This window comes from Cephus cinctus, unplaced genomic scaffold (genome assembly GCF_000341935.2).
Source record: "Cephus cinctus unplaced genomic scaffold, Ccin1 Ccin1_scaffold0048, whole genome shotgun sequence".
Classification (NCBI taxonomy): domain Eukaryota; kingdom Metazoa; phylum Arthropoda; class Insecta; order Hymenoptera; family Cephidae; genus Cephus; species Cephus cinctus.
Window position 1 is genome coordinate 230,881 of NW_014332793.1, and position 13,822 is coordinate 244,702.

General features: G+C 43.7%; 3 protein-coding genes across 15 annotated transcripts in view; 1 reads left to right on the plus strand and 2 right to left on the minus strand.

The window, feature by feature from the left end:
- LOC107268245 (AT-rich interactive domain-containing protein 5B) overlaps positions 1-3,983 on the minus strand; it is an 87,841-nt gene extending 83,858 nt beyond the window's left edge. Inside the window, exon 1 of one of the 2 annotated variants that reach the window (XM_015740837.2) lies at positions 3,876-3,983. In XM_015740837.2, the coding sequence (XP_015596323.1) occupies positions 3,876-3,902 (27 nt within the window). In that variant the 5' untranslated portion in view covers positions 3,903-3,983. Of the gene's footprint in view, positions 1-2,813; positions 3,001-3,875 lie in introns of those variants that run through there. The other variant, XM_015740846.2, reaches the window with a different exon arrangement.
- LOC107268288 (transmembrane protein 230) overlaps positions 2,549-13,822 on the plus strand; it is a 21,188-nt gene continuing 9,914 nt past the window's right edge. The window contains exons 1-2 of one of the 8 annotated variants that reach the window (XM_025085756.1): positions 2,549-2,649; positions 4,347-4,470. The gene's annotated coding sequence lies outside the window, so the exon portion shown is untranslated. Of the gene's footprint in view, positions 2,650-3,120; positions 3,251-3,954; positions 4,243-4,346; positions 4,471-12,268; positions 12,656-13,822 lie in introns of those variants that run through there. The other 7 variants (XM_015740978.2, XM_025085747.1, XM_015740945.2 and 4 more) reach the window with 7 other exon arrangements.
- The window catches only part of LOC107268276, a 12,320-nt gene continuing 3,430 nt past the window's right edge, over positions 4,933-13,822 (minus strand). For 3 of the 5 annotated variants that reach the window (XM_025085724.1, XM_025085720.1, XM_025085718.1), the window contains 3 exons: positions 10,781-10,900; positions 8,846-9,345; positions 4,933-8,784 (listed from right to left, as the gene is read on the minus strand). In XM_025085724.1, the coding sequence (XP_024941492.1) occupies positions 8,208-8,784; positions 8,846-9,345; positions 10,781-10,900 (1,197 nt within the window). In that variant the 3' untranslated portion in view covers positions 4,933-8,207. The remainder of the gene's footprint in view (positions 8,785-8,845; positions 9,346-10,780; positions 10,901-13,822) is intronic. The other 2 variants (XM_025085726.1, XM_025085728.1) reach the window with 1 other exon arrangement.

Sequence of the window (13,822 nt, forward strand, 5' to 3'; positions counted from 1 at the left end):
GGGGGGGGGGGGGGGAGAAGAGGGAAGGAGGTACCGGTCTCATCTTCTCATTGTCTCGGGATGACGCTCGTTTTATTTTTTTTTCCATTTTTCCTTATCACTTCCGACATTTTTCTTCTCGCGGCAAGTAATACGAGAGACCATGGAGGGAAGAGGGACTACGGGACTCATCGGCGAAGCTCCAAAAGTGAATTCGATTAAGACGACAATCGGCTCGAGTCCACTTCCGGTTTTAATACCGTTAGCATCGTAAACACGGGTGAGGGAAGTAGAGAGCGATACGTAAAAAACGAGAGTGAAAAAAAAAACAAAGACAATATATTTAAAAAAAGAAACACGTATAAAACGTATTTGTCAAAATATATTTTTCGAATCTCAACGCTGTCAAATTCTCGTAAAGTCCTCTACGCGATAAAGATATTTTCGATAATGATTTGTCGATTGTACGTTAAAACGTATATAGATACAATACAAGCACTGACACGTCAGCTACGATCGTACGTATACGAGTCCCATGGCAGCCCGAGTCCTACGACTGTGGTAGGTCGGCGCATGCGCAGTGAAAAAAAAAGGATCTACACCAACCGAAAAGCACAATTATGCATATACGGACGAGTCGAATACGCAAACGATTATTGGATAATTTCGAACAAAATTTCGTTGGAATAATAAGATAGGCTTGCCTGGTCCGTGTGTGGGTGTATAATATACGAATGCCGTAGAGAACGGGCGAACGAATATTACAAAGCGAGCGCGTGTACGTGCGTATCGCCATAGTTGGAAATAATAACGCACACAGTCCGCGCGGATACGGTCTGTAAATTGTTTGTGTGCATGTCGAGCCTTCATCGAGATTATAATAACAAATGTAAGCAGAAGTTCGTGTTTTCTAGTCGATGCGAAATGAATTCGAAGAGGGAGAGAGAGAGAGCGAGAGAGACGGTAGACTATTCGTATAGAGGATGACGGAGGGGCGGGGAGGGGAGGCTAAAGTAATGCCGTGTGCCTCGTGGTGGGGGTAGCTTGTTATACGCTCAAGTGGGGGGAACGCGAACGACTGCGATTGGCGGCCACGGTGTGTGTGGCATCCAGCGTGTTTACTCGTGAAAATAGTTACAAAGATGCGAGGAGGTTCCCCTCGATATTTTTCGTAGAAACGGTCAACGGCCAAAGACGAAATTAACGATTCTTCTGTCTTGGGGGTGAGGGGGGAGGGAATTCCAGACGCTGGGGGGCGAGGGGGCAGCGGGACGGGAATTAGAAAAAATTTATAACTCGACGATTATAATTTTTCTTTTTTCCGTGCGTGACTCAACGCGCCTAGACTTTTATCGATTACAGTTTCGAATGTTATATATACTTTCAATTTGTTTGCGTTTCGACGTGGCTGCGCGATTAATGAACGTCCTCCATTTGTAAATTCAATATTACAAGTGGTACTTTGATTTTAGCGAGTTTTCTGCACGTTTCAAAGTTCGAGTTTCCGTGTGAGAGTGTACGGATACGGATTCACGTACTTACGCGTTGTGCAAATGATGGAAAAATAAAAATAAAGCAAACAAGAGATAAGTTTTACCACCACCCCTTCGGGAGAACAAAAAAATATGGACCGTCACCATGGAATGGGTGAAGAGGGTAAAATTGAGGGGGGGGGGGGCCGGTGGTGTACGTACGGTGTCCTGGCAGAAGGCTGCGAATAATATTTTTATTTCTTGCGCTAAACTGGAACACTGAGCTCCGATTAAATTTAGAAGCCGAACACGAGAATACGCGGATTTCTGTTGAAACGGAATTTTTCTTTCTCTCGTATCGATACACACGCAACCGACAACCGCTTATTCGTAAGGTGGGTCCCGGCAAAGGTTTGTCGAGATGTTATTGGTGGAGGTAGGCGAGGAGGTGGCGGAGGTAGAGGTAGGAGGGAGAAAATTCAATTAACGCGCAATAAACATAATTAAAGAAAATAATAATAATAATTAATATGCAATATCTTTTGTAATAATAACAATGCTCGTTCCCAACCGCAATTTATTGTTTACACGGGATTTCAAATTCTCAAAAACCCTCACTCTCGGACGAGCGATAAGAACGATTAGAAAGGTCCCACTTATCGATTCTCACTTTCGGATACGTTACGATTTGTGGTCGTTACTCTTTTTTCTTTTTTTTCTTATATTTTTTCCAGTCGTCCGCCGATCTCGTCTGGTCGATTGAAAAACTGTCTCTTCTCATTAAGCCGCTGTTAGGACAATGGCAGTCGAGGTAATGTTAAATCGGGTTAAGGCACATCTATAAATACCTCACCAACTGCGAGAAAGAGAGAGAGAGAGAGAGATAGAGAAGGTGGCAAAGGGATCACAGAGTGTGTATAGAGAGAAGAAAGAGAAAGAGATAGACAGTCGGTCGTTGGTGGGGATAGGGAGAGAGCGAGAGAGACAGAAAGAGAAATGAAGATAAACAGAATGAGACAGAATATTGATAGATAGAGAGAAACACGGGACGACGAAGAGACAGAGACAGTAACCAGTCCGTTTAATGGTATCGCTCGTTGAAAACACACAATGTAATTTCTTGCCAGATGTCCAACTACACGATAATTTTCACTGTATCATAACTCGGATCACGCTGTCAATGGTGTACCATAATAAAGTAAGTTTGTGGTAAGGTAAAAGAAAAATAAAGAATCGACTAATTTAATTGTTGGGAAAAACTAAGGCGGAAAAAACAAAGGGGAAAAAAAACATTGGGAAAATTAAAAAAAAATAAAAACACACGGAACGCACGTAACAATTAGACGAATGTTTTCTGCTCACCTCTATCTTATCCATTTTTTTTGTTCCTAAGTGTCACTCACTGTCTTCACATTCATCTAGGATTTTTTAGCACACATACACTGAAGGTACATAACGCGTTACTTGTACACGGTGATACGCGGGCAAACGTGTGTAAGAGCGATATAGGTTTGAAGCGCGCGGACCAGCGACTCACGGTGCGGCGCACGCCGCTGTCCCATCAAGACTACTTTGTATTTACTCTAATTATGTGACGTCACGGATACACTGGGCCCCCCACCATACCTCACGGAACGCTCCGAGCTCTCCCGATGCGCCCCGAGCGCAACCGATGTCTAGTGCACGCCGCGCACGGCGCAGCGGTAGGCACCTGCGGCTTCTCGGCTTCAGAGTCGATTCGGCATCCGTACTGAACGTTTGTAGTCACTCTCAGAGCTCTTTGTCTGCTCTCACTTGACGTAAGATGCACGCTTCATATTGCGTTTATGCGTTTATTCATTTATACACTTGATTCTCTCTGTTTCGCTTGGCCGACAATCACGTACCTTGGACGATATTCCGTTTACTGCTGTGAGACAGTGCGAAATTGTGAAAGTGCCCTTTCGGGAAATTACGTCTTTGTTGTGTCTCGAAATCGTTCGCGAAACTCGCATTCGCAGTATTCGTAATTTTTAGTATGTATTTCAAGAACGACGAGGATATATACAACTGTATCTTTTGTTAGTCTTTGCGTACTGTGACTCAGTTGATTTTTCATTGTGTAAACTTGTCTCGTCAACGCCATCTATAAACATTTATTTGAACGGTTCATTTAAGGCGGGTAGATTGCTATATCAATTTTTGACTTGTCATGGTGTTTTCAATCTTGGATTCCTATCACGAGAGAATTTTGCCATTACTCGTGCCGTAATGTATATACAGCTGTACTGATTACGACAGTTGATAATGCCACTAATAATGGCTTTTTTATCGCATTTCGTTGTGGGTAACGGTTTGACGGAAATATATTATTCATTCTTTATTAATAGACACTTACTAATTCGGTAAATATATTTTTCTCATTTTTAAAAAATTTTGACTTACCGTTATATTTTTATTTTCTCGGCCCATTTTTTCTCGTGGCGATATGCCGGCACACGATGCCGATACTTCACTCGGTACTAATGAAATTCAAGTTTCACAACCTCATGAATGAATACGATTGAACCGCGGGCTATGCTTTTTCTTTACGAGAACACACGAAGCTTTGCGAAAATGCCCGAAACAGCCTCCATTATGGCCAGTGGTTCGCTAGCCGTCCTCGGGTATGTAATCAGCTGTTGAGAGTCGTTGGGATTTTCGTTTTTATTTACGTTATCGATAACATTCGTAACGCGGATCTTTTGGAAATTGTTATCTCTACGCGGTACTGTAATTTAAAGTAATTGAAAGCAGTTGTTATTGTGCATATGTAAGCTATATGGAGCGTTATTGTGCGATGACGCCATGTTGTGCTGTACTGCTGGTATGACGGTTGATGGATTACACTTCTAATCTAGTTTGGTTATTTTACAGGATAAACTGAACCGTATGGATATCATCACGATACTGGATTGACGTTGGACCTTAGAATTTACAAAAATAACTGTCTAAATTACTCACGGACTCCGTTCCTGCACTGTTTGTACTGTGGCAAGTGGTGAATTTATTTTGCTTTTATTTTTCTTTCATACCAACAACTTTCTCAAATATACTTTTCATGGTGGATGGAAGGTGATAGATATAAGTATTTATAAAAAATTGATTCTCTTTATGCCTTTTTGTCATGCGTCTTTTACCATCAATAAAGTATACAAATTTCGTAATATGTATTATACAAAAAAAAACAATGTATAAAAAGATTTCGACTGACCACAGTCCCATGAAGGTTTGATATACTTTATATAATTACAGCTAAGGGACTACCATCTAATTGTAAGTCTTTTAGGATAATAAAGTGGGAATCGAAATTACAATGATCAAGGACGTTTGTCAAACAGAAGTATGTGTCCTGCGTTGCGTTATGTAAAACTTCTTTTTTACCGTTGACAAACACGTAAACGACGCCTCGAAGAAATGAAGAATTCCGTTTGACAAACAGCCTTTCAACTCTGTCAGTGGATACTTGTGGCATAGTTGGTTTTATTCGTTCGTCAGTGAAACCATTGTTTGAATTTTTTTTTTTTTTCTTTTTCATGTGAATCCAGGGATTTTAGTGTTGCCTGTGAGATGCAACGTGCTCGGGCTTAAGTAGTGGAAGTAAAGTGGATCGAGGAACAGCGAAAAGAGAGAAATAGAGGCTGGACAGAAAGTGGATAATTATTTACATAAGTGTCGTTGGAATTAATGTGTCCAATTATCGTTTAGACAGTTTTTAGGCCTAATCGCGAGACGAAAAGTCAGTGTTCAGCGCTAAGGCTAGTCGACTAGCTAAAGGCTGGGAGAGAATTTTCAATTACTTCTTAGGTTCGTTGTTGCTCTCGTGTCACGCTTATCATTCTCGTCTCTCCGTTGCAAGAGTTTCAACGGCTATAATCACCCTCCACCAAGCCAGAGTCAATTTTCGTCATCATTGACGAACGGAGGGTGTCGCAAGTGGGAAAATTTCGAAAAACCGTTAACTGGAAGCGAGATTAGATAATTCGTGAAAATTTCGCCGTTCGAATTTGACGATCGACGCCATCTTGTGCGTAAGGAGAATATAGTATATTTAAATATATAAGAGCGGGAGCGCCTTTTCTTTACGTTTTTGTGTCTTTGTCTGTGAGTAAATTATGTGTTGTTTTTTTTCTTTTTTTTTCTATTAAGTTATACGTGTAATCTGTGTGTCGTATCTATCGGAATCTTTGACAATCCCAAAAATTCATTATGGCGCTTCTATTGATTCAAGTTCGCCATTGTTAATTCGCCCGCGCGATTTAAAAAGCCTAAGCGAAAACAGTCTGGAGAGTCTCGAGTTTTTGTCCTCCCTTAAAGCCAGCTTCGCAACGCTTTCCGTTTAAACGACTGCGACGGAGAGAATGCGTTGCGCGCGTCCCGGTAATTACGAAAAACTCTCTTACGTACTTAGTCGCTACGTACATAGGTATACCATACATACACATATGCATCGTCACGCGAGTAATCCTTACTACAAGGAGCTTCCACAGTTGACATTAGCGAGTCGCGCATTTCGTAACTGGACTGTAATTTTTTCCTTTTCTTCTTGAAATCCTTCAAAACTTTCAAAAGAAAAAAAGAAAAAAAAAGACTCGGCCCGCCTTCAAGCGGCCTGCGCTTGGTGCATTAATTATCATTTAATTGACACGAGGTACACGGAGAATTTTTTTTGAGTTTCTCGTAATCGCCAGATCCTCGTTCTTCCTCGAACTTTTTCTCGCCAATTTTTCATTTTAAAACGACAAGCTTGCTTGTCGCTTCAAGAACAAAATTCTCGAGGGTACTCTATTTTTATTTATTTCTTTCTTCCTCCTCTCTTTCAGGTAACGACCCATCATTCCCTAGACTAGAATTCGTTACTCGACCAGAGCATTTTAGTGGATTGGGTAAAGTATCACAGCTGGCCCCCGAACGTTAAAAATAAAAAATAAAGAGGGACTGGGCGGCCTTCGTGGAGCCCTTCTTCGGGGCCCGACTCAATCCCGTGAAGTTCCCGATATACCTTCAAGTTCCCGTTCACGTGTCCCGACGATCGGGTTATATCGCTAAGAAACGTAGAAAAAATTATATACGTAGTATACCTATCTAGAATCTAAATTGAGAGTCGGCGATACGAGTCGGGCCGTCCAGGCTCCCTTTGCGCGGTAATTAATATTCATTAATAATATTATTAATACTATTCTTGTCATTATTAATGTTATTATTATCGTTAATCCTGCGTCATATATCATCATGCCGATTCCTCGTATAATCGATACCGTGTAATAATAATTTAAAAAAAGAAATCCATCAACCCGATAACGTCTTATCAATATCAATTCTACAAACAACCGATAACGAATTATACAGGGTGTCAGTGAAACAATCGAACGAAATTTTAATCGTCAAGTCACGACCGTTCGATATTATTAATTTAGTACGTCTCCTTAATCGATCCTCCGATACAAGGAGATACTGATTCAAGAACTTCGTGATTGTTATCCTAACCTGAAATTCATCGTGGAACTAAATTTTTCTATCGGTCCACTGGTATAGCAAGAAATAATTTTTTTTCACGTCTCTCCCTTCGCTCGCTGTGCCTGCGGTGGTACAGCTCGATAACGATATCGACGCGACCAGAAGGGAAGCTCTGTTCAAATAATCTCAACCTTTTCTTCTATTAATCCTCGTATCGTGACGAGGCACGACCAGGGTTCGCGTGCAGGGAAATAAGGTTCTTTTGAATTTTGAGGTTAAGTCTTATACGTCCCAACCGACATGACGATATAGCCTCTTACATAGTACGGTATTAGCGTGTCCCAGGTTGGCGCGAGAAGTTCGTAAATTCATTTTCCTCTCTACGTATTTCGCAGCAAAACAATAAATCACAGTTTGCTTAATCGTCCGTACTGAATTATAAAAATTCGTATCGACGCGTATGCTAATACGATGACAATAATATCGAGCTGCATCATGGGATATTTATTCGCTAATAAAATGCTCCTGTAATTCGTGGATCGTGATGGAATTTCGTGACAATGAAATTTTACGAAGAACATGTAATGTTTGCTACAGCGGATTCAGTTTGATTGTAAAATCTACGCGTTCACCTTTCAGCGACTTCCCACGCCATTGGGAAATCACTCGGATCCGTTCGACACGCGCTTGCGTTTCCGCTTGGCCTTACTTCTCGATAGCCAATGGCGCGGGACGCACGTCCTCTCTTGGTCCTAAGCAACGTACTTGGCGACGCTTTAAAAATATGATATGAGGAACTAGGCACGCGGAGAGAGTGACGTGGGTCACGTGGATCGCAGAGATACCGGAAGAGAGTTGACGGTGCGAAAGATGGCGCGAGCGAGGGATAGCGGAGATAGGGAAGAAAAATAGAATTTAAAAATTCCCGACCCATTTGAATTCAGCGCGCTAACTTGGGACTGTGGTGGTTCCTTTCGAGTTTGACGATTTCTTAAAATATCATATCTCTTTTAACTTTGCTTTTCTCCATTTTTTTCGTACTCTGCCCGCGTTTGTGTGTTTAAGTGTATATGTGTAATATAATTTTTTTTTTTTAATTATTCCTACCTCATCCTCGTGTTAACCTTTTAATTTTTGTTTTGTCCTCGGAATTTCCTCGAGTATCGCTGCTGCCGTCGCGGGTGTCAAGCAAGCAGATATTTAAACGAATGTTGTTTAATTAATTAATAAATTAATTAATGTGTTTCTCCTGTGTCGGTATAGTTTAATAGTGATTTGAACTTAATTCCCACCGCCGTTCGTCTCCGTTCCTCCGTCGCCCTCGTTGCTGTCCTCGACTTCCGGTGAGCTCTCCACTCCCCTCTCGTTTGTCGCCTCTTTCTCCGGCGAGTCCAGTCCGTTTATCCTGTCTTCCGGTTGCTCCTCTATGGGTTCGAGATTCTCCTCCTCCCTTCCGTAACCCTGAAGACCATTCTCGGCGATGATCCCGTCGTCGTTCTCAGCGACCACGTCGGCGTCTTCTGGCGAATCTGAGGTACCCCGTATCGCGTCTTCGCCCTCGTTATCGTCCTTGCTGTCGAGGTCAGCCGTTACGGTGGTGTCCTCGTTGACCTTAAGCGCCTCGATGACCCTCTGCTCGACCTTGAGCTGTCTGACAGCGTTCTCCAGGTTATCCCTCAGGATGCAACTGGCTTCCTCTTCCGGTTCCTGCCACGAGAACGGCGTGAACGTCGCTCGGACCGTCTGATAGAGTTTCTTAAATCCTAACTTCCTGTAGAGGCTCTGACTGGCCTCGTTCTCTGGACGTATCACGACGAAGGGGTTGTAACCCTTGTCGGCTACGCGTTTGGTAAGGTACCTGTGAAAGGGGGGACGATTAATTTCCGGAAGACGATTACGTGGATCAAGTCTCTGTTTACCTTGCTAATCTCGTGCCGTATCCTTTCCTTCGGTACTCCGGCTTCGTCTGCATGGAGAACATGGCCCCGTAGTAGGACTGGACCATCCACGCGGCCAGACTGCCCTTGTCGAAGACTCCAGCCGCCGGTAGGGTCCTGATCAGTCTCAGGAAGAGCTCGTGGCACTCCATGTCGTTCGCCGGATACAGCTCGTGAATTCCTTCGGCGTGCTCCGCGCTCAGCGGTCCCACCTGGACATCCGGGTTCGCCGGCAGGTCGTCCTCGACCTGGATCGTCTTCTCGGGCTCCTCGCAGGCCCAGATGTCACCCAGGACCCGCTCGACCGTACCCGTGTCCTTGTAGAGCCTCACCAGCTCGTCGACTATGTCGCAGTGGGTGAAGTTGATGTAGAGTGGCCTGGACCAGTCCAGAAGTACGTCCTCCTCTCGCAGAAGACGCAGCAGGTCTAATCGATCACCTGGACAGAAGACGCCCACGCTCTCGTACTGCAATCCGTGGGGCTGTAAGGGAGAGAGAGAGACAAGACACTTAGAATGGATGGACCTGGAAAATTCTTCGGCGGATTATTAATTTGACACTTGATACTGTTAAGAAGACGTGTTTAGAGCTAAGTTAGGGTTGGGCTAGGTTGGATTACTATGCTGACGCCGTCGTTTAACGGTCCCGCGGTGTCCCTAGACTGACGGAAGACACTTTGGCTTCTTTTCGAATGTCCCTAAAGCTTATCTGGCTTTATCTAAGGGTCGGACGAAGGTGTGTACCAGGTCCGCTTGATTAATCTCGTGTAATAGTAATTAACGGAAGAGCAGAAGGAAATTGCCAGAGTAGGATTACGAGGTTGATGGGGGATCGAGGGGTAGAGAGCAGGATGAGGAGCAAAGGGAGACGAAGGCTCGAGAGAAACTGGCGTAGGGCCAGATAGAGATTTGGGACACAACCTACTCTAAGTCTCCTCTTCCTCTTCGCGCTCTCTCTCTCTCTCTCTCTCTCTCTTGGGCAGAGAACGTGCTTTGGGTATAAATGCCCATCTTTGGCATCGTTCTCCTTCGGCTAACCTACAACTAGGAATATTAGCAACGATCCTAATCTCGATTACGATTCTCAAACGTTTACGCGTTAGGAAAGTAATGCCCATCTTTGGCATCGTTCTCCTTCGGCTAACCTACAACTAGGAATATTAGCAACGATCCTAATCTCGATTACGATTCTCAAACGTTTACGCGTTAGGAAAGTAAATTCACGAGTGTGGACCAAAGATGCTGAAAACGCCTGATCCTTACGGTGGATCGAATAGGAACGTTTCTACATTTGGTAAGACAAGGGTTCGCTTTTGTTCTGTTTGCCGTTAATTAATCACTCTCTAATTAAAAGATTAATTATAGTGACGAAGGTATCATTATACAGGCACTTTCATCTTGGAAGGATCGATCGGTTGATTTTCGAATCCTTTCGTGGTCCTTGACTTAAATGTCTCGGGGATACCAACTACTGGACTTTTTGCATTTGGACAATTTTTAACGAAATGGCCGTGCGATATCTCGAGAGAAAATTTATTCTACCTGTCGAATGTATATTTCCATCTAGTTCTCATATATTTTATTCACCCCTATGTGCAATTCTATACCCGGTGCTTCTCGCGGATCAAATTTATCTGTCATTCCTTTTGTTGTATATGGGCTGACTCATTTTTAATGGTTCTCATGAAAAATTTAAATATGATTAGGTTATCTTCGTAACGTCTATCTCGAAGATCAAAATCCTCTTTCAATATTTATATTAAGGTCATCCCGTTAAGACTGTTCTATTAAGGGGCGCTCGGGACCGGATCGAATATTTTGAACCATTAGTCAGGATACGATAAAAGGTTATGCTTCTTTCGGAATCTCATAAATACGTAGGACACGAGTTTATTTCGAATTGTATTTTGTTACTTACGGATAGCGTCATTCCGGGAAAGTGTAAACAGATTGGAGCGACTTCCGGCCAGCCGTCGGCTACGTAGAAGTGAAATTCCCACACCCTCTCCTGCATGTAGGTCAAAAGAGTTTGCTGAAACTGAATGTATGGCATAAGTGCCTTGATTTAGTAATAGCCTCGGTTAAAGGTGGGCAAATTTGCAAAAAAAAAAAAAAAATAAAAATATTGGAATCCAAAGACATCAGGTTAGGTAAGTAGCAACGTAAAAAGGGGGTTGAGACATGTATAAAAATTTTTTTCGAAAATTAATTTTATATCCAAGTGGAAAGGTTGAAAAGTCATGAAATAAAAAGAAGCAATTATGGAATAAAATTTCGTATAAAATAACGTATGCCCGGGGGCAACCCTGGAGACGAGTTCCTGAACAACTGCTACCATTTGCTCTGTACGGTACGTAACATGAGTTACATAGCCTTAAGCCTGGTTCACAAGCGAACCCATTCGCTTCCCGAACTCTTCGACAGTCAGTTTTCGCAATTCGTATCGTGACTCTTGGGAATTATTCACGGCTGCTAAATCAGCCCCAATTTGGCATGGATGCTATTCCAGCAACCAAGAGGATAACCCAGATACTTTCTCGAGCTTGTCCATTCAGTCAACCCCCAATCCAAAACCACCCTCTTACATTACAGCCTGCAACCCCTAATGGTAACGTCAGCAATGACTGCTTTAGCAAATCGATTAAACAAGGCAGTTTTATGGCGATTATCAAGTGCACTTGCGTCATCGAACTTTTTATTCCCTCTTCGCTTCTCTTATGAGGGGTCAATTGCCATATGAAATTTCCATAATCATCGTCCTTACAAATTTCTCATATAATTTCATCGTTATCATGAACCTGCATGAGGATATCATTGCATCGAGTCGTCGTTTAGCATTTTCGACGTTCACGTGCAGCCACTGCAGTTTATCTCGGAATAAACAATTTACGTAAATGCAGATCGGTCAAGGTCGGACCAGTCCCGATGCACGTCAGGGTTTCCCTTGCATTTCTTTTCCTCCCTTCATTATGTCCCTCGATAGGAAAATCGATGCACTTCGCATGTCGCCCATCGTCCTCGGCACCCCAACAACTTTCCATAGCCACCTATAACCAGGAAGTCAGTAGACCCCACGCTGCATCAGCACTTTGCAAGACGAGGAACACGAATGTCAGGTCTGAGGTTGCTGGCTCAAAGGTTAACCCGACTCTGGTAAAGCTTCGTTATACCTCCCTTGCATTCCTCCTTTGTACCTGTACTGCGTACAGACTATACGAGGTTCGATACGGCATTGCTCTAGGTCCTATTTCCACATGATGGACCCCCATCTTTTCCCAGGAAAAATCATCTGTACCACGTAGGACATCCGGTTCAAAGTTCACCGGGTCATTAAATGTTTATGAACCATCCGGTGTGTCTACTTCGTATCGTCATAATCCAAAGATTCGTCTGATTCCACGTTCAGCACGAGAAATCCTGAAAGTGAAGGCTCAGGCACGCAGCTGCCTGGACCAGGTGGACCCAGGTCGTCGCTGATGCAGAGTTTGCGTCACGTTCATCAGAGCTGGTCCCAACGGACCCAAAAGGTATAAGGACTCAACTGCCGGTACCGGTGGGTCCCCGTCCACCTGGAAGACAAGGGTCAGGGTTCCCGGAGGTCACGACCTTGCTACACACGCTCCTCGCGAACCTGGAACGCGAGGAGACGGCATTGCGGCGACCCACATCCTTCGCACAGCATGGCGAGACCGATAAAGATCCGTATCCCTTCTACAGCATATCCATACTCCGGAAGGGCAAAGGTCACGGGGTCCACGAAGACAACCCTCATGGAACAAGGGTCACTGCCTACGTAATAGCCGTTTCTCTTACTAGTTCACTGCGATTTGTTACAGGACCTGCCTGCTACACTGGAACGTGGTAACACGTGCGTCCTTGACCCTGACCCAACCTAACCCACTCGGTTGATACGTAACCTCCTAAGAATTCAGACCTCACCCCGGATTCTCAAATCACCTGGCGGAATGTCTGGGACTCCGGGAAACATTGCGACTGATTACGTAGTCGATTTATCGAACTCACGTTTTCTCGATCCTCGTGCGCGATTTGCGAAACGCTCGCACCGGCATTGCGGTGACCCACATCCCATGCGATCACGTCGAACTTCAACACCCCCTCGTGCGACTCCCACCCACTTATGGCTATACCGACTGTATATCTGTATATCTCTATACTGATAAATATTACGATCCGTCGAAGAGACACTGTCAATTTCACACTCTAACCTAATTTCCTATTTCGTTTGAGGACTTGACGAATTTTTTATCATTCGCTCTTGGTATCACGCGAATGAAGTTAATCGACTGTTGTCATTTTCGCGTGTATAAATACGAACTTGGTTTTTATGTCTGCAAGGGGTAGCTTTTGATAACGATTCTGTTATCACGGTGTGTTATCAAGGGCGAGATAAAATAAGATTTGCCTTTGATTGACAACATTAAAATTGACAAAGCTCGGGGGGGGGGGGGGTTACTTCCGAACTGATGAACTTCGGTCGTTCCTGGAGTCTCTCTTGGGATTCCCTGCTCCGCTGCCATAAATCTCAATGTATCGATCCATGAACCTCCCAATAAACTGGTACTCGTCGTTAATACTGATTGCTACTGTATATAGGTAGATCGACGGGTCATAGGCAAAGGATACTTAATTTCCTCCACCAATCAGGCCAATTAGTTACCGTTTGTGTTTCAGGGCCTCAGGACACTTGCTGGGGGAGAATCAATGGAATTATTTAGAGATTTTACACGGTTTAATTTTTCGAATCTCCTGCTTCCATCTTTTTGACAAATTAGTTATTTAATACATTCGATAAAACATCTGTTCGATAATTCGCTTATCTATCGACCCTTAGCTTGGATCTTCCTGTCTGACTTTTTCACTCTTATCTCGTTCTGTGCTTCTGCAGTGCTTTAATGTATTCCCAACCACCCTTGTCAGTTTTATGGGGGACTGGCGGGAG